General features: G+C 44.9%; 2 protein-coding genes across 2 annotated transcripts in view; both read right to left on the bottom strand.

Annotated features, from left to right (window-relative positions):
* LOC309569878 (alpha-1-antitrypsin-like protein CM55-MM) overlaps positions 1–23,478 on the bottom strand; it is a gene marked incomplete at its 3' end in the record, with an annotated part of 131,415 nt that overhangs the window by 105,916 nt on the left and 2,021 nt on the right. The gene's annotated exons all lie outside the window — the stretch shown is intronic.
* LOC309569877 (serine protease inhibitor A6-like) lies at positions 248–21,520 on the bottom strand (the record flags this gene model as incomplete). The annotated part of the gene is made up of 4 exons (XM_082275868.1): positions 248–539; positions 3,145–3,292; positions 10,675–10,942; positions 21,460–21,520. 4 exons carry the CDS (start codon positions 21,518–21,520, stop codon positions 318–320), a joined length of 699 nt encoding a protein of 232 aa, XP_082131994.1. The 3' UTR covers positions 248–317.

The raw sequence follows: 23,478 nt of genomic DNA, 5'->3' as shown, positions 1-23,478 counted from the left end.
TAACAGCATGATCGGATCTGGTCACTTTATTATGACCATTTGTTTTTACCAAAATTTCTAATTTTTATTTTTTTTTTCCACGACATGATCTGTGGTCCCTAAAACTATCTGGTTGCTTTATTATGAAAATTTGGACTAAAGTTTATTTTCATTTTCTCCTACACCACACTATTGGGGCATCCTTGAAGCTCACCTGTTACCGGCTTGTCAACATGAACAAGATACAGAGAAAATCACGACACAGAAATTGTTCGGCACGTTCGCTTTATTATGAGCAGAATGGTTTCATTTTTGTATAGCAGTTTATATCTTTTTCATCACATTCCTTCCTTTCCCTGCCCCTGGAGGTTTATCCAAGTCGGGTCCGTGATTTGGCCGATCCCAAGAATGGTTTTAGTAACTTTTTGGTAGATCAGCATGATAAATGGACGGTCAACATTGAATTTAGGGATTGTGATCAAGTTGTTTAATTGGGCATCAGTCACACTACTCGCCTCTGTTCCTCCCTCTTCGATGACGACATAAGACTGGTGGTAAATCTGTCAAAAAAAAAAAAGAAATGAAATTACTCAAAAAGTTAAAAGACTGAAAAAAAAAAAAAAATATATATATATATAAAATAACAGATCTGTATTCATGAGTGTTAATAACATTAATTGGAAAGAAAAACTGAACCTAAAAGTGTAAGCTCCACTTATCTGCTTCCTCCTCCGCCTTTGGTGCCATATTTGGCACCTTTTTGGGTCAGGAGAGGGAACGGGAACCTGTTTTTAACAGGTACCCGCCAAGGGGAGGACTGGGCCAGGGGGCAATTGCCCCCCTGGCCACTCTGATGCCCCGTAGAAAGGCTGCACAGCTTTTGCCACAAGCCTAAAGCATTCCTGGTGAAGAGAAGTAAAAAGTCCCCACTGCTGGCCCACTGAGTGCGGGATGAAGACAAGGACAGGGCGCAGGCCTCCCCCTCAGCATGAATGGTGTAAACCGTGTCTGAGCAGAGGTTGGTTCCATGCCCCACTGGAGACTTTCCTCCCCCAGGCAGCCCCAACCAAGCTGTCCCAGCTCCCCCAAACTGCCCCCTGCTGACCAGGTTGGGAACACGGATTCGGTCTTTGAGTACCTGGAGCAAAGCTTCAGCCTGGAATGGGGGTCAGGAGGAGGGCGAGAAGAGGGAGAGTGGGAGGGGGTAGAGTCACTGTACCATGGGCCTCTGGTTTGCACTTGCCCCCTGGGTCCAAAGTTGCCAGTCAGTCCCTGTACCTGTCCCCACTTCTGAGAGACCTGGCTGCGGCGAGATGCGGTGAGGTCCATTGAAAGATCAGCCCTCCTCCTCCTTTCCCCACCACCGGGCCAGTCACAAAGTGCAGAGGGCTTCGTGCATGCGCAGTAGGCAACCTTACAGGCAATGGCGGTGGCAGCACCCGAGAGCCAATGGAAACATGGGCAGGGGTGCCAACATCGCTGGATTCCAGGATAGGTAAGTGTCCTAATATTAAAAGTCAGCAGCTACCAGATTTGTAACTGCTGACTTTTAATTTTTTCGTGGGGGGCTGGACCTCCTCTTTAAAGCATACATCCAGCCTCATGATGGTAACGCATCTTAAAAGCAGCCACTTAGAGTTGTTTTTTCTCTTACGTCCTCTGACAGTCGCCGCCCACTCATACAGTCTTCACCAATGGGTATTGACCTCTTATCCACAGGAGCAAGCTAGGCATAAGACTTGTTAAAAACAAAGTAATTTACATAGACACACCTGTAGGGGACTGTCCCACTGGTCCAATACCCCCCTGCTATCAGCATTCCCAACTCAGTTTGTCTTCTGCCTAGTTAGGAGTAAGATAGGCTTCCCTGTGCTGGGGCTACATGTCTCAGCCTTTCTTCTAGATGGATCAGACAGACGATTGTACATGCCTATTCGATTAGGAAACGGGTTCCGCCCTTCCCTGTCAAGGCGCACTCTACCAGGGCGGTGAGTGTGTCCTGGGCCTTCCGGCATCAGGCTTCGGTGGCCAAGGTGTGCAAGGCTGCGACTTGGTCGTCTGTGCACACCTTTTCAAAATTCTACAAACTTGATGTTCTGGCATCTACTGATGCTTCCTTTGGCCGCAAAGTTCTGTGTGCGGCTGTGCATTGAGGGGGCCCTAGTTTTGCGGGTCCCTGGCTGTTGGGGTTGTTTCCCCCTTGTTTATTTGCTTTCCTGGGTTGTTTGCTCAAGTTGAGCTTTTCTGTTATCCAGAGGATTTACCTTTCTGCTCAGATAAGGTTCCTTTCTCTGACTTGGGTGCTGCGTTGCCTTTGTGACGGTTGCGCTTCCCACCCCTCATGTCTACACTGCTTTGGGACATCCCATTGGTGAAGACTGTATGAGTGGGCGGCGACTGTCAGAGGACGTAAGAGAAAACTGCATTTTTGTAAAATCTTACCATAAAATTCCTTTCTCTGAGTCCTCTGACAGTCGCCGCCCCCGCCCCTCTTTTTGGGGTTTTTTGGACTTTAACTGCTTGCTACCAAACTGAGTTGGGAATGCTGATAGCAGGGGGGTATTGGACCAGTGGGACAACCCCCTACAGGTGTGTCTATGTAAATTACTTTGTTTTTAACAAGTCTTATGCCTAGCTTGCTCCTGTGGATAAGAGGTCAATACCCATTGGTGAAGACTGAGTGGGCGGCGACTGTCAGAAGACTCAGAGAAAGGAATTTTACGGTAAGATTTTACAAAAATTATGTTTTTTTTTTTTTAAGTGAAACTCTACTTTTGTGTTTTCTAGGCTGATAATTCCAACATGTCCTACATGTGATCTTACTTCTGTGCTACTCACTGTTCTCCTTGCTGGAGGGGAAGCCGTACCTGAAGACCTGCAGTGCAAGGATATCTATGCTTCTGCTTCATTCATTATTTGGATCTGTGCTTCCTCCGACCCTCTTGCTGCTTCTTCATCATCATTCCCCCACATCAGATCACCAGTCACTAAAGGGACAACTCTGACATGAGGAAGCGAAGCCCTGCCTACACCAAGATGGTCGCCTCCACACAAAGACAGTGCAGAACAAGGCATGGTAAGTCAGTAGCGGGAAAAAGATAAGCTTCAGGGAGGGAACACGGGAAGTTCTGGTGATTAATCCTTTGACAAAAGAAAGATACTTACTTCTGAAACTTTTAACTTTTGATCACTGGAGAACCTGAAGAAGTTGGCCTTCTCAGTGAACATGCTTTCCATGCCCATGGCCATCATGTAATGTTTCAGATTGACCGGATAGCTGAAGGGGACTTTGGGTATGAAGAGATTCAACAAACTGTGGAGAAAAATATACATTAGTGTGCAATACCAACCATCCCAGGCTTTCTCAATGAGACAAAACGTTTTTTCAAGCTACAACAACCCCTATCAGCCAATCAGAATTTACAGTATATTTCAAGCATACACCTAAGGAAACACACTTTTTTTTCAATTTTGGATAAAGTAAGAGAGGATTATAACCCCTTTATTTGCTTTTTTTGTTTTTAGCTATGTTTTAAAACTTAATTTTTGGGAAAAATAGAGAAAAAAAAACAGAGATTAAATACAGTTGTGCTCATAAGTTTACACACCCTGGCAGAATTTATGATTTCTTGGCCATTTTTCTTGAGGGTAGACAGTACAAATACAATACACTTTAACACAGGAGGAATCAGAGGGCCCTGCTCGTTAGAGCTTACAATCTGAGAGGGAGGGTCAAGAGATACTAGAGGTAATAACTGTGGGGGATGGGCTGATGGAGAAAATAAAAGTACAGTTGCTAGGTGGATGCGCAATAGGTTTCTCTGAAGAGATGTGTTTTCAGGGATTGTCTGAAGGTAGACAAAGTAGGAGATAGTCGGACAGATGGGGGTAGAGCATTCCAGAGGATGGAAGAAGCTCGGGAGAAGTCCTGGATGCGAGCATGGGAAGTGATTACAAGGGAGCCAGAGAGCAGAAGGTCCTGGGAGGAACGAAGAGTTGGTTGGTATTTTGAGACTAGGTTAGTGATGTAGCTGGGTGCCAAGTTATGGATGGCTTTGTAGGTTATGGTTAGTAACTTGAATTTAAATAATTGGTTGAATGGCAGCCAGTGGAGGAATTGGCAAAGAGGGGTAGCAGACACAGAGCGGTTTGTAAGGTGAATGAGCCTGGCAGCAGCGTTCATGATGGACTAAAGGGGGGATAGTCTTTTTAAAGGTAAGCCAATGAGAAGGGAGTTGCAGTATTCAAGACGAGAGATGACCAGGGAGTGGATTAGAAGCTTTGTGGTATCATTGGTTAGGAAGGGACGTATCTTGGAGATGTTGCGGAGGTTGAGTCGGCAAGCTTTGGACAGTGACTGGATGTGTGGCCGAAAGGATAGTTCAGAGTCCAGGATTACACCTAGGACCTTGGCATGGGTGGACGGGTTGATACTGTAGTTGTGCCGTTGATGCTGACAGAGAAATCAGAGGAGGAAATATCATGAGTTCGGTTTTGGAAAGGTTGAGTTTGAGGAAGTGATGTGACATCCAGACAGATATGTCTATTAGTAAGCTGGTGATGCGTGAGGAGACTGATGGAGTGAGCTGAGGGGTGGAGAGATAGATTTGGGTGTCATCAGCATAGAGATGATATTGAAAGCCATGGAAGGCAATCAGCTGACCCAGGAAGGAGGTGAAAAAAAAGATGTTTATTGAAGCTTGGTATAGTGGACTTCCGGTGTTCGTTGCGCCTGTGATAGGCGTTCGTTCCCGGGATCCGCTCAGCCGCTCCGCCTCCCTCTAGTATTTATTGGTTTGCGTCTGGGGCTAAGCCACACCCCTGATGGCGTCACCGTATGACGAAACGCGTCGGGATTGGCTGAAACCTTGACGCATGCGCAGACGAGGGACGCGGCGGCCATCTTGCTGGTGGGATACCCACACGATTTTCACACTGAACGCTGGTTGTTATCTTCATCAATGTAAGCTGCTTTCTTCTTTTTTAAATAAATTGTTTATGATACTACACCATGAGGGGATTATCCTTTTATGTCTCCTGAGTGCTTGAAGGAACAATTGAGAGTCCAATCCAGTCGATATAGGAGGAGACGGACCCATGTGATTGGTTTCCCTTTGTCACCCACTTATCCACATTCAGAGCGTGTTTGACCCTGTGGGGTCTTTAAAGTAGGTAAGATTACCTTGGGATTTTGATTGGTGGTGGACTTTCCTGCTTGCACCCTTCCGTCTATCTGGGATATATGTGGACTACATATTTGCACTTGGGACTTCTTCATTTCCTATTGTCAGCTTATTTTTATATGTTGATTAGCGCGACGCCATTTTCTACCATTTTATCGAAGATATAGTTTTATTGTCTTTTTGTGTCAGCTGCTTTTCTTATAAAGGATTACACCGTTTGCCATACTATTGTCATACTATTTTTCATGAATATAGCGCAGCGATCTCACTTTATGTAAATTGAAAAAATGGCCAAGAAATCATAAATTCTGCCAGGGTGTGTAAACTTATGAGCACAACTGTATATACATAAGAGAGCTGTTTTACCTTCCAAGGATTATGTATTTCCAGTCCTAAGATTCACACAGCTCTGTCACACAACACAGCCCTGTCTGGCAGGAGACCTCCAGTTATATGTAGCTCTCCAATCAGAAGGGGAAGTGTGGGAGCTCTGCAGAAAGGCTGCTGCTTCCACACAGAGAGCAAGGGGTCCTTCTCTGCAGCATTCTGGCAGGGGATGGGCTTCTCTACTGTAATTTTTCAGCTGTGGCTACTTTCTAAAGGAAACAAATTGTAAGACTTTGGACACCTTTCATTTTGAGGCACCTGGAATGTACGGGCAGATATAAACTGAAAGTCTGTTTGGGCTTTTAGGACCCGGCCACATTCCTTTTATAGGAGGGTTAAAGGTTGGCACATTATTTTATTGTGTGCACCTTATCAGAACTGAAGGATCAAAATCAGCATTGTTGGAGATCCAACATGGAAAACTAGGACCATACCTGAACATCACTGTCTGATTATCTAGTTAGGTCAGGAGATCATATCCACTGTGCTCATGTGATCTTGTGATCCGGGCGCACCATAGCAAATTACAATGTACACCTCTTATTCATTTACTATAGTAAACCAAACCCAGTCTGTGCACCCTGCAAAACACTGAGGACTTGTAAGGCATCACAAGAGCTACTCAGGTGTGATGTGCTAACAAGGTGGAGAGGTCACATACAGGAATACAGATCCGGGGCTTGTGACATTATTATAAAGTGTAGGAGAGAAGATAGAGAGATACAAAGTAACATTATTTATAAACATTGATCAGACAGGGGATAGAGAGATACAAAGTAACATTGTTAATAAATATTGATCAGACAGGAGACAGATAGATACAAAGTAACATTGTTTATGAACATTGATCAGACAGGAGATACAAAGTAACATTGTTTATAAACATTGATGAGATGGGAGATAAAGAGATACAAAGTAACATTGTTTATAAACCTTGATCAGACTAGAGATAGAGAGATACAAAGTAACATTGTTTATAAACCTTGATCAGACTAGAGATAGAGAGATACAAAGTAACATTGTTTATAAACCTTGATCAGACAGGAGATAGAGAGATACAAAGTAACATTGTTTATAAACATTGATCAGACAGGAGATAGAGAGATACAAAGTAACATTGTTTAAAAACATTGATCGGACAGGAGATAGAGAGATACAAAGTAACATTGTTTATAAACATTGATCAGACAGGAGATAGAGAGAGAAGTAGCATTGCTTTATTAACCACTGCATCTCTGGAAGGTTTTGCCCCTTCATAATTAGGGCATTTTCTGCTTTTCAGCACTGCGCTACTTTAACTGGCAATTGCACGGTCAGACAATGCTGTACCCAAATGAAATTTATCACTTTTTTTTTGTTTTCGGACAAATAGTGCTTTCTAATGGTGGTATTTGATCACCACTGGGTTTTGTATTTGTTATTATATAAACAAAAAAGGCAGATAATTTAGAAAAATAAAAAAAAAAAACATTGTCTATGTTCTGTTATAAAATATATTACAAAAATCAAGAAATACATTTTCTTTCTAAATTATGTCCAAAATGTATTCTACTACATGTCTTTGGTAAAAAAAAAAAAAAAAAAACACAAGTGTAAATTAATTGGCTTGAGTGAAAGTTAAGGAGTCTACAAACAATGGTATTTATACTGTAATTTAGACAGCTACAGACTCTACACTGTAATGGCGGTAAATGGTGATTTATAGGGGGACTGTGATAGTGTGGCGGACCATCTGGTGCTAACTGACACTGGCTGGGAGGAACACTAACTGACTAGCTGACCCTGACATCACCAGTGAGACTAATACAGTGATCAATGATAATACTATACTATAACAAAAAAACAGCATGGGGTCGCAACCCCCAATCCATACCAGGCCCATCAGGTCTGCTATGGATTTTAAGGGGAACCTCATGCCAAAAAAAAAAAAAAAATGGGATGGGGCACCCCCAAAATCCATACCAGACCCTTATCCGATCATGCAGCCCGCCAGGCCAAGAAAAGGGGGGGGGACAAGCGAGCGCCCCTTCCGCTCCTCAACCATACCAGGCCACATGCTCCAACATGGGAAGGGTGCTTTGGGGCAGGGGGCTCTGCCCTCCACCCCAAAGCATCTTGTCTCCATGTTGATGGGGACAAGCCCTTTTCCACAAAACCCTGCGTAGTGATTGTGAGGGTCTGTGAGCGGGGGGTCTTATTGGAATCTGGAAACCCCCTTTAACAAGTCAAGTTCCTCCAACCCCAAACTTATTCATCCATGTCTTTATGGACCTTGCTTTGTGCACTGGTATGCAGTCATGTTGGAACAGGAAGGGGCCATCCCCAAACTCCTCCCACAAACTTATCTTGGTATACTGATGCCTTAAGAGTTCCCTTCACTGGAACTAAGGGGCCAAGCCCAACCCCTGAAAAACACCCCCACACCATAATCCCCCCTCCACCAAATGATATGGACCAGTGCACAAAGCAAGGTCCATAAAGACATGGATGAGCGAGATTGGGGTGGAGGAACTTGACTGGCCTGACCTCAACCAGACAGAACACCTTTTGGATGAATTAGAGTGCAGACTGCAAGCCATGTGCTTCTGGAAGAATGGTCAAACATTCCCATAGACACACTCCTAAACCTTGTGGACAGCCTTCCCAGAAGAGTTGAAGCTGTTATAGCTGCAAAGGGTGGACCAACTCAATATTGAACCCTACAGACTAAGACTGGGATGCCATTAAAGTTCATATGTGTGTAAAGGCAGGCGTCCCAATACTTTTGACAATATAGTGTATATAAACAAAGCAATACACAATGCAAAATTTCAAACACATAAAACAAAACAAAAAAAAAAACTTCACTGTTGAGGGCTGCTGGGAGAGAATTCAACTTCATCTTAAAAACCAGTCACTGCAATGGGCGCTATGCTAGCTAGCTCTGGGTTACCATACTACCCTTCCAGTGGGGTAGCTCTTCCTCCTCAGCCGTCCCCCCCTGTACACCGATCCCTCAGACTTCTTCCACCACCAGAGCCTTCAGATCTTGTAATATGGTTCAGAGATCCCTGCAGCTGACCATCTGAGCTACCAGCTGCAGCCAACGTCTGATGGATTTACATCGAGGGACACTATTTTTTTTATCTTTTTAATAAAAGACTTGTCAAAAACTGTCTTATGTGTTTTTTCCTTTTTTTACATTTTTCTGGTTAACGGGTAGGGGTACGATGCACCCGATACCCATTCACATAGGGAGGGGGCCGGGATCTGGGGGCCCCCTTGTTAAAGAGGGCTTCTAGAGTCCGATAAGCCCCCCACCTGCAGATCCCCACAAGCACAGCCCAGGATTGTCAGGAAGAGGCCCTTGTCCTCATCAACATGGGGACAAGGTACTTTGGGGGGCACCCCAAAGCACCCTCCCCATGTTGAGGGCAAGTGGCCTGGTATGGTTCAGGAGGGGGGGGGGGCGCTCGCTCGTCCCGTCCCATCCCCCCATCCTGGCCTAACAGGCTGCATGCTCAGATAAGGTTCTGGTAGGGATTTTGGGGGGACCCCGTGCCATTTTTTTTTTTTATTTTAGCATGGAGTTCCCTTTATAATCTGTACTAGACCCAAAGGGACTGCTATGAATTTTTTTTTTTTTTTTGTGGGGGGAGCCCACGCTGTTTTTTTTTTTTTTTCATTTAGTGTTGGAGTTGCCCTTACAACTTATACCAGACCCAAAGGGCCTGGTATAGATTTTGGGAGAGGGGGGACCCTGTGGCAAACACAGCCACTGTATATTGTCCTTCGTGTATGCATTATGTTTATTGCATGTGTATACAGTTTAGAACCAAGTATTTGTAATGTAATGCTGCAGACCTTCTTCCCCCATCCCCCTCCCCCTCCTGTTTCTGTGTCTAATTGTGTGGAATCATGACACAGACAATGGTCTAGGCTGGAGACATCTTTCCGCAGGGGGTGTGTATTAAAAGACTGCCTGTTTCAAGGTACACATATTCAGTCCCCCATGTGCTGTACAGCCCCTGGAATGTCTGTGGGGAAGCCCCTTGCATGGGGAATCCCATAAATACTAAAGCCTGTGAATAAAAGTTGTGATTGACCTCCAAGATATGTGTCGTCTGGTTATTGGAGGGTTGGGAATACTATACGCTACCAGGATTATTGTATGCTGTGTCTGACTGCCAGTGGAGATATTGTGGATCATACTGCTACTCCGCTACAGACCCCATGCTGTTTTGTTTTTTAATTCTGTCATAGGGTTCCCCTTAACCACTTACATACAGGGCACTTTCACCTCCTTTCTGCCTAGACCAATTTTCAGCTTTCAGTGCTCATTGGTATCTATGGGAAAATGTTGTTCAGTTTGACATGGCACTGCTCCCTGTCTTTAACATTGGCGTCTATAGGAAATCTTGGTCAGCTGGGCATGGCACTGATCACGAATTATAAGTGACAGGGACACAAAACTTGGGGAGCACTGAGAGGGGACCCAGGACTACAAAATATCTATACCTTTTAAAAGTGGGGTATAACCTGTACACTACACTGACTGCACTAAACTAACTCAACACACTATGCACTAACTACCTGCCTAACCTCTATTATCACACATTATACACGGCTGCCGTGTAAGCAGCAGCCTTATATAGTGTGGGGCGTGGACTAAGTCCCTGAGCCATGATTGGATAAAGGCACCCTGCCTTTGGCCAATCATGGCTCTGACAGGACATTGTGCTGTGATTGGCCAAAACATGCAGGTCAGGTTCATGCTTTGGCCAATCACAAGCACTTATTGCACTGCAATCGCGTAGTGCATTATTGGGCGCTCATCCACGGGTGAACTTGTTGTTCGGCAAACACACAAACACCTGATGTTCGAGTCGAATTTACGTTCAACTCGAACATCAAGCCCATCTCTACCACCCAGTGTCTTCTAGAAAGCCCCTGTTATTGCACTGGTTGCATTGCTTGGTATACCTTGTTCTATCCCTCTGGTTTAACCCTTTACCGTTCTGTTCACATTGTCAGTGTATCCTGCATTCATCCAGTAAACACATTTCTGTTTCTATGATCACATGGCTGATTTGACCTCTAACTGTATTAAAACCGGAGTTCTGTTTTAAGCAACTCTCAGGTATACCTGGTTTTCATTGAGCTTAAATATTTATTAATCCTCTGGGGGGTCAGCATTTGTCGCACGTAGTTGAAATCACGTAGTGTAACGATGATGAGAAGGGATACGTTTCCTCCGTAAGACATTTCAACCACATCGCATTTCATCTCTCTGTCCCTGTATGTCGGATACAATCCCTCCCGATTCATCATTGGCACTATGACAAATCCCCCATTGTTCAAGTTGAAGACTCCATCCTTTGTATTTCGCTGGTCAAATTCTAATTTCCATTTACCTGGAGATACAAAAGATGGTTGCTTTAAAGGTAAACTATCATGGTTTGGGGCTAATTGTATTTTCTTTTAGGTTTTCATCTCTTGTTTTTATACATATTTTACTATTTATATAACATATTTACAGTATCTCACAAAAGTACATCCCTCACATTTTTAGAAAAAATTTATTATATTATATCTAAGACGACCACTGCCTTGCTAAAGAAGCTGAGGGTAAAGGTGATGGACTGGCCAAGCATGTCTCCAGACCTAAACCCTATTGAGCATCTGTGGGGCATCCTCAAACAGAAGGTGGAGGAGCGCAAGGTCTCTAACATCCACCAGCTCTGTGATGTCATCATGGAGGAGGGGAAGAGGACTCCAGTGACAACCTGTGAAGCTCTGGTGAACTCCATGGCCAAGAGGGTTAAGGCAGTGCTGGAAAATAATGGTGGCCACATAAAATATTGACACTTTGGGCCCAATTTGGACATTGTCACTAAGGGATGTACTCACTTTTGTTGCCAGCGGTTTAGACATTCATGGCTGTGTGTTGAGTTATTTTGAGGGGACAGCAAATTTACACTGTTATACAAGCTGTACACTCACTACTTTACATTGTAGCAAAGTGTCATTTCTTCAGTGTTGTCACATGAAAAGATAGAATAAAATATTTACAAAAATGTGAGGGGTGTACTTACTTTGTGAGATACTGTATATTACAAATAAACCTTTAACCACTTGCCGACCGCTGCACGACTATCTACGTCGGCGGTCAGCCCCTCACAGGCAAAGTGACGTAGGGCTACGTCACTAGCTTGTGAGGGTCTAGGGAGCGAGCGCGCGCCGCCGGAGGCGCGCTCCCGCGTGGTCACGGACCCCCCCGCGCGTGTGACCGGCGGACCCGATGTCCGCCGGCCACTCTGCGATCGGCGGGGGAGAGGGAGAAAGTCAGGCAGCTTGTGTAAACAAGCTGCCTGTCATTCTCCCCTCTGTATGAGAGATGATCATATGGATCTACTATGTAGATCCGTTGATCACTCTGCATACAGTTGAAGCCACAGCCAATCACAGTTAGAATCACGCCCCTAGGGACACACACAGCCCCTCCCTCTCAAATAAAGTTAACCCCTTCACTACCAGTGTATTTTTACAGTAACAGTGCATATATATAGCACTGATTACTGTAGAAATGTCACTGGTAACCCCAAAAGTGTCAAAAATGTCAGTCAAGGGTCCGATCTGTCCGCCGCAATGTCGCAGTACCGCAAAAAAAATCGCAGATCGCCGCCATTACGCGTTAAAAAAAAAAAACAACAAAAATGACAAAAATCTTTCCCTTTGTTAGTAAACGCAATAACTTTTGCGCAAACCAATCAAAATACGCTTTTTGCGATTTTTTTTACCAAACATAGGTAGCATAAAACAAATTTGGCCGAAAATGTTAAAAAATTTTAATTTTTACATTTTTTTGGGGGGAAATTTCATATAAAAAAAATTGAAAAATATTGCTATTTTTGCGAAATTTACGCTCTTTTTTCGTTTATAGCGCGTGATCAAAAAATCGCACAGGTGATCAAATACCGCCAAAAGAAAGCTCTGTTTGTGGGAAAAAAGGACGCCAAATTCGTTTAGGTACAGCGTCGCACGACCGCGCAATTGTCCGTTAAAGTCACGCAGTGCCGAATCGCAAAATACCCCCTGGTCGTTTAGCAGCCAAATCCTCCGGGGCTTAAGTGGTTAAAGTGCATGTAAACACTAACAATGAGCTTCACTTGTTTTCTTCCATTCGTTCAGGTAAACATGCCATTAAAAGTGTTTTGTTAGGTTTGTTTGATAAGTACAAAAAAATACCTCGCCGGTTGTCAGAGTCATAGGCACCCCAACCCTTCATAATCAAAATATTGAAAAAGCAGAAATATTGGATTTTTAAGAGGCCATGAAAGACAAATTGATGTATAAAAGTATCAAATCTTCATTATAACATTGGATTAAAAACAATTTTCCACATATAAAATCCTAACACGGTAGTCATACGATTATGATACAAATGCAGTAACTCCCGCTCAACACGTTTCACCAGCCTGTGGCTTCCTCGGGAGACTTTAGTGAGTACCGCATACATAATCGCTAAAAATTAGAAAACAGAATATTAATCACCAACACCACAACCATAAATAAAGGTAGATAATCATACAAATTTTACAACGCATACAATTTTGTTAATAAATGTTTTCTCAAGGAGTCAACAATGAAAAAAAAGGGGGGGGGGGATTTAACCACCATAATCTAATAGAAGACAGGCGCTTCAACTTTGACCTCCCCTCTTTCCTTGCATAGATCTGATTGGGGATCCAGTATCCCTCCCTGCGGTTTCACTGATATCTCTTTGTGACCATCCTCCTGATATGCAGTACACTAAAAATATTTCATACACAGTCAGGTAAGAGAGCCTTATAATGATGATCTTCGAGTCATCTGCATTCTTGAGAAACATTTATTAACAAAAACTGATGTGTTGCAAAATGTGTATAATCCTCTACCTTTATTTATAGTAGTTGTGTTGGTGATTAATATTCTAGAACTAGAATATATGAAGGGTATCTATCCCTAAAGGACAGTACAGGAATCCACAGCGGGATAGAGAGGGGTATTTGAACTAGTGATCAACCGATACTGATATTTTAGTCATCGCATATTGGTATCGGTCAATATTGGCTGATATTTTCGTACATTAAAAAAATTAATTTTTTTTTTGCAGGTACTCTTGTGGAGGGATCTGGGAGTTTAAATGACCCCAAACCCCTCCTCTGCACTTAAAAGCATTCAAAACGCCAAGTTTGGTTGTTTTGAATGCTGTAATTTTTTTGAATTTGGCGCCGAGTACCCGGAAGTGAGGTTATGACATCACTTCCGGGTTTTTACATGGAGGCCCGATCAGAGCCGAATGCAACTTTGATCGGGTCTTCGGCGGCTGTGCAGGCTGGTTGCCCGGGTCTCCTGGTGGGATGGGAGACCCAGGCGAGCCGCGGAAGGCGGCGGGAGGGGGGGGGGGCATCCCTTCCCGCTACTTGTAATGACAGCCAAGCAGCTTCTCAGCCGCATCGGTTGATATTACAAGACAGCTGACCGTCGGCTATGGACGCCGGTACCGGGGTGATGCCTCTAGCTCCAGGCATCACTCCGGTACATGCACTTTCCGAAATATCCGCAATATCGGTAACCTCCGGGGCCGATTCCGATATATCGGGGAAAGTGCAGATCGGGGCCTCAATATATCGGCTTTGCCGATAATCGGTCGATCCCAAATTGGAACTATACGATACCTAGAGATAAATAGAAAAGCTTGGGAGGGAGATAGACCAGAAAAAAATATTGATATAATAAATATCTAAAGTTTATTCAAACATTCGTTAAAACACCTCAAATGAGGATACATAGGTTAACAACCAATTAACCACTTGCCGACCGCCGCACGACTATCTACGTCGGCGGTCAGCCCCTCACAGGCAAACTAACGTAGGGCTACGTTGCTTGCTTGTGAGGGTCTAGGGAGCGAGCGCGCGCCCCCGGAGGCGCGCTCCCGCTCCCGCGTGGTCACGGACCCCCCCGCGCGTGTGACCAGCGGACCCGATGTCCGCCGGCCACTCGGCGATCGGCGGGGGAGAGGGAGAATGTCAGGCAGCTTGTGTAAACAAGCTGCCTGTCATTCTCCTTGCTGCAAAGACACTAAGCACATGGATCTACTATGTAGATCCGTTGATCAGTGTCCTTACAGCTGAAGCCACAGCCAATCACAGTAGAAAGCACGCCCCTAGGGACACACACAGCCCCTCCCTCCCAAATAAAGTTAACCCCTTCACTACCAGTGTATTTTTACAGTAACAGTGCATATATATAGCACTGATTACTGTAGAAATGTCACTGGTAACCCCAAAAGTGTCAAAAATGTCAGTCAAGGGTCCGATCTGTCCGCCGCAATGTCGCAGTACCGCAAAAAAAATCGCAGATCGCCGCCATTACGCGTTAAAAAAAAAAACAACAAAAATGACAAAAATCTTTCCCTTTGTTAGTAAACGCGATAACTTTTGCGCAAACCAATCAAAATACGCTTTTTGCGATTTTTTTTTACCAAACATAGGTAGCATAAAACAAATTGGCCGAAAATGTTAAAAAATTTTGATTTTTACATTTTTTTGGGGGGAATTTCATATAAAAAAATTTGAAAAATATTGTTATTTTTGCAAAATTGTCGCTCTTTTTTTGTTTATAGCGCGTGATCAAAAAATCGCACAGGTGATCAAATACCACCAAAAGAAAGCTCTGTTTGTGGGAAAAAAAGGACGCCAAATTCGTTTAGGTACAGCGTCGCACGACCGCGCAATTGTCCGTTAAAGTCACGCAGTGCCGAATCGCAAAATACCCCCTGGTCGGAATGGGGGTAAAATCTTCCGGGGCTTAAGTGGTTAAAACATCAGATCATATAAGGTACCTAAATAGCAATGCATAGAGGATGGACCCCAATACATATAGGGTGATGCTGAAATCGATGTAAAAAATGTGAAAATGTGCAGTAACCTCTAGCAATCAGTGACTGTAGCAGTCTAAATAGAACTAAAAGACATCGAGAAACCGGTAGCGGTCATTATTTGTAATTTGGTTTAAATAAAAAAACAAAAAGGCTGCTCAGACTAAAATGCCCGGGCCTATTTTTTTGTCCCAGTCCGGGCCTGATTGGAAACAAGGAGCTGCTGGCATATAAGGAAGCATTTTCTGAGTGGAGACATCTGCTGGAAGGGGTTAAGCACCCTGTAACCATTCCGGATCATAAAAATGTAGAATTTATACATTCTGCCAAAAGTTTGTCATCTAGACAAGCACCTTGGACTCTATTCTATTTGAGGTTCAATTTTGTTATTTCGCATCGCTCTGGGTCAAGGATTGGTAAGGTCGATGCCCTATCGCAGATGTTACAACACAACTATATAAGCGCTAAGAAATCCATCTGCATCACAAAATGCAGGGTTCGACATTAGCGACCTGGCGCCTGGGGTGCACTGCAGGAGATGTCCTGTCGCTTTGCGCCCCCCCCCCCCCCCCCCCGAGCGCTCGAACTCTGCATCATCTGAAAATTGAGGCCCCGGCTTTTGGGCCTTCTTCACTGAGATGCTGCCAATGGGAAACTGGCGGCCTCTTGTGGTGGCCGGGAGTATTACAACAAGCAGTAATTAGGAATGCAAGGAATTTCCACTGCTTGTTCTCAATGCCCGCCCTTCTCCTTCCCAAGGAGGTGGAGAGATGGAAGTTTTTGCAGTCTTCATCTGGCACCCTTTGCTTAAAGGTAAGTGTGCAGGGAGTGTGGTTATCATTTGATTTTATTTTTATTTTTAAATCCCATTTTACACCGCTCTCTCCTGGAAGTTCAAGGATAATGTGTTCTACATATTTATGCACTTCTGCAAAATAGTGTTACTTTAAAAATTGCATTTTGTAATCTCCTTGCAATGTGTTGATCTTTTGTTTTGCATTATAATCCCTTATTCACAATAAGAATCTTTTAGACCCCGTTCACCCTGGGGCGATCCGACTTCCCGGGGCGACATCACAGGTCGCGGCGCGCTGCTCGCACCGCGACCTCGGAGCGGCCGGCACGGACTTCATAACATTGAAGTCAATGCAGGCCGCTCCAGGTCGCCCCAAAGAAGCTCCGGACCCTTTTTCTAAGTCGGAGCGACTTGTGTCGCTCCTATTAGAACGGGTCCACCGCTTCTCTATGCCAGGCGACCTACGGCGACCTGTCAGGTCGCCCCAGTGTGAACGGGGGCTTATGGAAAAAAAAAAAAAATTATTATTTTTCATCATCTCCCTGCCCTGCCATGCCACACAGCCGATGGCCCCTTTCACACTGGCTTTCTGATCAGGTCCGCCTGTCAGTTTTTCAGGCGGACCTGATCGGACCCTTCAGTCTCTATGGAGTGGCAAGCCGCCGCCATCCGATCCTGTCCGCCAAAAACAGACGGATGGTGGTTCTATTTACCATTCGTCCAGTGAATCGGATTGGATGGCATCGGATGGAAACAGACGGTCCATTTCCATCTGATTGCCCCATAGAGGAGAATGGGCTGTGTCTGCATAGCATAGCGGACAGGACCTGTCATCCACCTGCTCAGCGGGGATCAGCAGAGAGATTCCCCACTGAGCATGCGGATTCTGCTTAGCGTAGGCGCCCGTGTGAAAGGGGCCTAAGGTGGCATATGTTACTCTTGGTAACTGGATCTCCTATCGCCCCAACCTTGCTGCACTGTTTAATTTTAAGATCGGTTAATTTCGTCATTGAAAATAAAGCTTTGTTTTTAAAAAATAAACTGGCTCCTAACTTTTTTAGCTGGCTCCTAGATCCCAAACAAATTTGTCAAGCCCTGACATAATGTATTAAAATGAACAATAGAAGTCCAATGGGGAAGTCTTTTGTTTAAAAAAAGTCTAATAAAGCAATCATAAACGATGTCATAAAGACAGTCCTGCTGTACCTGGCAGCTTTTGATTAGAGATGAAGGAGGAACTCTGGAGCAACATGAAAAACAAAAACAAGAAAAGCGCTCTGGGTGCAGACTGCTTTAATAAAAGTAATAAAAATAAAGAAAAGCACAAACATTAGGTCATGGACAAGTGTGTACAGGATCCACCGGGTGGTGCCATTCCTCTGTTGAAAGCACGGTATGCCTAAAACTAGTAGAGCCGTGGAGCGGGAGAAACGGTGGCCAACCTTAGTCCCAATATGTCCCGGTCATCTGGCATAGGCGTAACGCTGCAGAGGAGAAAAGAAGGGTCACGTCCGTGACGCTCGCTGGAGTCCCAGGGCCCGGAAAGCACGACGCGTTTCTGAGCATGCGCAAGGTCCGCAACGGACATGCGCGCTCTTTCTTCAGGTGCACGACTATGCCAGATGACCGGGACATATTGGTTAATCGACTAAAATCTCCGGTACATTATTTAAGCATTTCTATAGAATTTCCAAACTCATTATATATTCCTGGAGTAAAAAAAATCTAATATCATGGTAGTATTCATGGTATTGAGGTTTGAACAAACTCACAGATACAGATTTAGCCACTCTGGACGGTCTTAACCACTTCTGGACCGGAAGGATTTGCCACCTTAAAGCGGTTGTATACTCATGAAAAAAAAAAAAAAAAACCCTGCAGGACAAAGGCATAATTAGCTAGTATGCATCGCATACTAGCTCATTATGAAATACTTATGAAAATATATGAAATATTATGAAATACTTGCCATAGAACGAAGCCCTGACACGGTAGCCTGGACAACGCTGAGGGCGCTGACATGCTCCCTTGGGATCTCTTCCTGGTTCAGCGGCTCCGGCGCTGTGAGTGGCAGGAGCAGCGATGACGTCACGTGCGTGGGAGTTTCACTTTCCGGCAAGAGCCGGCAAGGAGCTCTGAAGGTCTGCCGGACCTTCAGAGCGCATGAGCCGCTGACGTCAGCGGCTGCATGCAGGTTGAATATCTCCTAAACCATGCAGGTTTAGGAGATATGAATTGTACCTACAGGTAAGCCTTATTATAGGCCGCATTATAGGCTTACCTGTAGGTAAAAGTGAAATAGCGGAGTATACTACCACTTTAATGACCAGGCCCTATTTTGCGATTCGGCTCTGGGTTATTTTAACGGACAATTGCGCGGTCGTGCGACGCTGTACCCAAATAAAATTGACGTCCTTTTTTCCCCACAAACAGAGCTTTCATTGGTGGTATTTGATCACCTGTGTGATTTTTATTTTTTGCGCTATAAACAAAAAAAGAGCGACAATTCTGAAAAAAAAAAACAATATTTTTCACATTCTGCTATATAACATTCCCCCAAAAAAATATTTAAAAATCAAGATTTTTTAACATTTTAGGCCAATTTGTTTTCTGCTACATATTTTTGGTAAAATAAATTGCAATAAGCATATTTTGATTGGTTTGCGCAAAAGTTATTGCGTCTACTAGCTACGGGAAAGATTTATGTCATTTTTGTTGTTTTTTTTTTTTTACTAGTAATGGCGGCGATCTGCGTTTTTTTGCGGGACTGCGACATTGCGGCGGACAGATCGGACCCCTGACTGACATTTTTCACACTTTTGGGGGGACCAGTGACATTACTACAGTAATCAGTGCTATAAATATGCACTGTCACTGTAATAATGACACTGGCAGGGAAGGGGTTAACACTGTGGGTGATCAAGGGGTTAAATGTAATCCTAGGGGAGTGTTTCTAAGTGTGGGGGTCTCTGAAATGACTATAGAGACCTGTGATCCTATATAGAAGGATCACATGGGCTCTATGGTCATTGCATGGAGAAGAACTTCTTTCTCAGCCGGGAACGATCGCGGGTGTCAGGCGGCAATCAGAGCCGCCTGACACAAGCATCGGCTTCCCCGCTGCAGAGTGGGGGGCGGGAGCGTGCCGGCGCTCGCCCCCTAGCTTCCTGTGCGCGAATGATGTACCCCTATGTCGGTTTGCGCAGGAGAGCCACCCTGCCACAGTAAATATGTGGGAAGTGGACGGTCTTAAGGAGGCCTGTAATGCTGCACAGTGCTGGATGTTGGTCTCAGGTCTTAGGGATGGCCTGTAATTCACAGTGCTCTGGATGCCACTGCCAGCGGTCAGAGGAGGTCTTTAATGCACACACAATGCTCTGGACAGGCAGTTGTCTGAGGGGAGGCCTCACCTCAGGCCTGCTGTAATTGTAATGTACACTACACATTTACAGTGGGTGCTCTATCTGCTCTGGACTCTGGGTGATCATTGTGAGTTGGGACTCAGGAGTGGGACTCGGGAGGCCTGGCTGTAATGCACAGTGCTGCTCTGGTCTCTGGCAGATGTACTCAGTGGCGTCACTAGGGGGGTGTGGGGGGGTGCGGACTGCACCCTGGTGACACCCGCCAGAGGAGTGACACCATCTGTGGGCAGCAGCACCGCACCTCTATACTGATTTGCGTCTCTCGCCGGGGCGGAATTCACATGTGCTGGGGGAGGCGGAGCTGGAGTGCAGAAGGCTGGAGGAAGCTGGAGGGGTGGAATCCATGTGTGCTGGGGAGGGGAGAGGCGGAGATCCAATCAGAGCCGAGTGCCTCTGGAAACTGGAATTCAACGGTTGCCTCTGACTCAAACAGCAGGGCAGACTGAAGCCGCCCCTCCCTCCTAGTGGTTTACATCTACACAGGAGGAGGGACCCCGCTGTGCATGTTCCGTAATAATCTGAGGTATGTAAATTGTAAAGTAGATGGACAGAGCAGGGAGACAGTGACCAGGAAGGGGGGCAAGTTAAAAAAAAAAAGGTGGGGGAGGGATTGGGGAGGTTTAAGATGACATATACTGGGGGGCACTATGGGAGGGGAGAGGAAAGTCCTATACTAGAAATGGGGGTTGGATTTGAAATCCAACCCTCCAAAAGGGCACAAGCCCTCTCCCCTCCCATAGCGCCCCCCTCCCCAAGCACATATCCAGACCCTCATCTCCCTACTAGCACAAGTGGAGAGATGGGTCTGCACTGGAGGGGGGGGGGTCTATACTGATGAAAGGGGGTCTGCACTGAGGGGAGGGGGGTCTGTGCTGATGGAGAGAGGTCTATACTGAGGGCGGGGTCTATACTGATGGAGAGGGGCCTGTAGTGAGAGAAGGGGGGTCTATACTGATGGAGAGGGGCCTGTAGTGAGGGAAGGGGGGTCTATACTGATGGAAGGGTGGTACTATACTGAGGGGGGGGGTCTGCACTGATGGAGTGGGGTCTGTACTGAGGGGGGTCTATACTGATGGAGGGGGTTCTATACTGTGGGAGGGGTTCTGTACTTAGTGGGGGGGGGGTCTGTTCTGAGGGGGGACTATAGTTGGTGAAGGGGGGGGGGGTGACACCATGTTTTTTCCGCCTAGGGTGACACCAACCCTAGTGACGCCACTGGATGTACTCGTCAGGGTGTGAGGTTCAAGGGCCTGTAATGCTAGCTGCACACAGTCGCTTGCTTGCTGGGAGCAGAAGCTGGTGAGCTCCGTGGAAACCAGAAGTTAGTTCAAGAGGGTAAACATTCCTACCTCATATTTTCGTTTAGCTTTAGTTCGTTAACGAAAACGGATGATTTCCGTCATAGTTTTCATTAGTGGATGAAAATGTGCTGTACTTTACGGTTTTGTCACTGCAAAAAAGGCGCTGATGAAAATTTTGACGAAACTAACACTGGATTCTACCCAACACATTTTTGAATCTTCTCAATTAGGGGTATGAGAATGACCCACTTTTTAATTATCCTACTAAGGACATTACCTTGAGCACAAAAACAGCTTTTGGACTCAAGCGCATCACCTCTATGTGTCTGAATCAGTTCGGATAGAAGCCCTCAGGTTGGTTCACAACTCTAAACTTGGTGGTTATTTTGGGGTTTTTAAGACAGAAGAACTCTTATCACGTTCCATTTGGTGGCCTATGTACAAGAAAGATGTCAAGAGTTATGTGGCCTTTCGTATGACCTGTGCTCACAATAAGACACCCCGATCTTCTCTGGGGTAACTCCAACCACTGCCTGTTCCATCAAGACCATGAGGGTCAATTTCTATGGACTTCATGGTCGATCTTTCCCTTTCAAAAGGGACAACCACTATCCCGGTAGTTTATACCCATCTCTCTGCTGAACAAAATTCAGAGGTAAAGGTTTGTGAAGTTTTTAAACCACGTGGAATTCCTGGTTTTGTGGTGTCTGGCAGAGGGGAAAAGTTTACCTCAAAATTTTGAAGAAGTTTTGGTTCAACTTTGGGTGTAACAATGAATCTGTCCTCAGCTTTTCATGGTCAGTCTAATGGTCAGACCAAGAGAGCTAATCAAACTTTGGAGCAATACCTTTGATGTTTTGTGAGGTATCTTCAGAATGATTGGGTAGACAACTTTCCTATGGCAGAGTTTGCTTATAACAACTCTAAACATACAGTAGCTAAACATACAAAGCCCCTTTTTCTTAAGCACCAGGTATCATCCAGTTTTTATTCCTGATCTCCCTATCTCAACTCCAATTCCTGCTGTTACCAATAGACTTACTACACTTCACGGGCGATTCAGGAGAAACTGATTGATACATTGGCTCAGGAATATTACAAATAGGCCGCTGATTGACATCGTAGATCAATTCCTACCTTTCGTGTGGGTGACAAAGTTTAGATATCAGCCAAAAATGTGAAGGTTCACGTTCTAACTTCTAAATTGGGTCAAATGTTTGTGGGACCTTTTCAGATTTCTGCTCAAATCAACCTGGTCAAACTTCCTGACAGTATGAAGATTCACCCTGTTTTTCACATGTCGCTACTCAAACTGTTTCATGAAAATCCTTTTCCTGGAAGAATTCATCCACCACCGCCACCTGTTGAGGTACAGCGTGAAGAGGGATTTGTGGTGGAGAAAATTCTTGACTCCAGGGTCTTCAAGAACAAATTACAATATCTGGTTCAATGTGAAGGTTATGGGCCAGAAGGAAATTCATGGGAGCCTGAGGAGAATGTTCATGCCCCCAGATTAACAAGGGAATTCCACTGTGACAGAACCATCTGACTTTGTATTATATTGTTGCTGCCTCCTTTCGTCTGTTTGTTCGGCTGTTCCATGGCCCATACAGCCCCCCTTTGTTCCCCTATGTTTTAGCCGCTACGCTCCAAATTCCTTTAAAGAGGTAGGGAGGCACCATGTCCAGCCTTGTGTGGCTTTCTTATGTTTAAGTCACCCTGCATCTTTTATGGATGCAGGGTGACCGGGAGGGTGGTGTACACTGAGAATATGGTTTGGACTACTTCAAATGGGACAGTATATGCATTACCAGTATCTCTCAGGAAATATGGAGATCTATCTTATTCCTATACACTGTAAGGCACAGGAAGTGAAACTCCTAATTTGGGCGTCCAGGAACTATGAGAGACAGCGTGTCTGCTAATTCAATGTGTATTAGCTGCAGAGGGGGGGGGGGGGATTGTTTCCAGCTACCCCTCCTAAAGAATGTCTACTGATTAACTAAGTGCTTTTGTCTAAAATAGGACAGTATGTTAATTGGGTCTGAGACTATTGATAAGTATGTTAATGAGCTCACCTGGCTGTAATTACACAGTCATTGTTCATGTGGTATTCTCAAAGTATATATAAGTGTTGTGTTTCTTTCAATAAAAGAAGAGAGAGTTACTCTTGATTGAACCTCACTACAGAGCCGTGTCTCGTACTTGGGGGGGAATTATTGATGGGTTTCATGTATGGCGGATTGGAGTGGTCGATAGCTGTCCTGGTGTTCGGGAGCGGAATATCCTAGATGACTGTAACCCCTTTCATACTTTGGGGTGTCGTAACATCCACTACAGGGTTCGTACACATTTTTACCAGTAAAATTCCATGACTTTTCCATGACTTCAAGTAAATATTCATGACCTAATGTTTCATGAAATGTCTATGTATACATGTTAAATAAGAAGAAAATCCATGTTACATCCAGCATATTTTTACTAAAATAAATGACAAGCTTTGTAGTGT

Source organism: Pelophylax lessonae (assembly GCF_965119305.1).
Source record: "Pelophylax lessonae genome assembly, chromosome: 13".
NCBI classification, from domain to species: Eukaryota; Metazoa; Chordata; class Amphibia; order Anura; family Ranidae; genus Pelophylax; species Pelophylax lessonae.
This window is presented reverse-complemented; position numbering and strand designations above follow the sequence as displayed.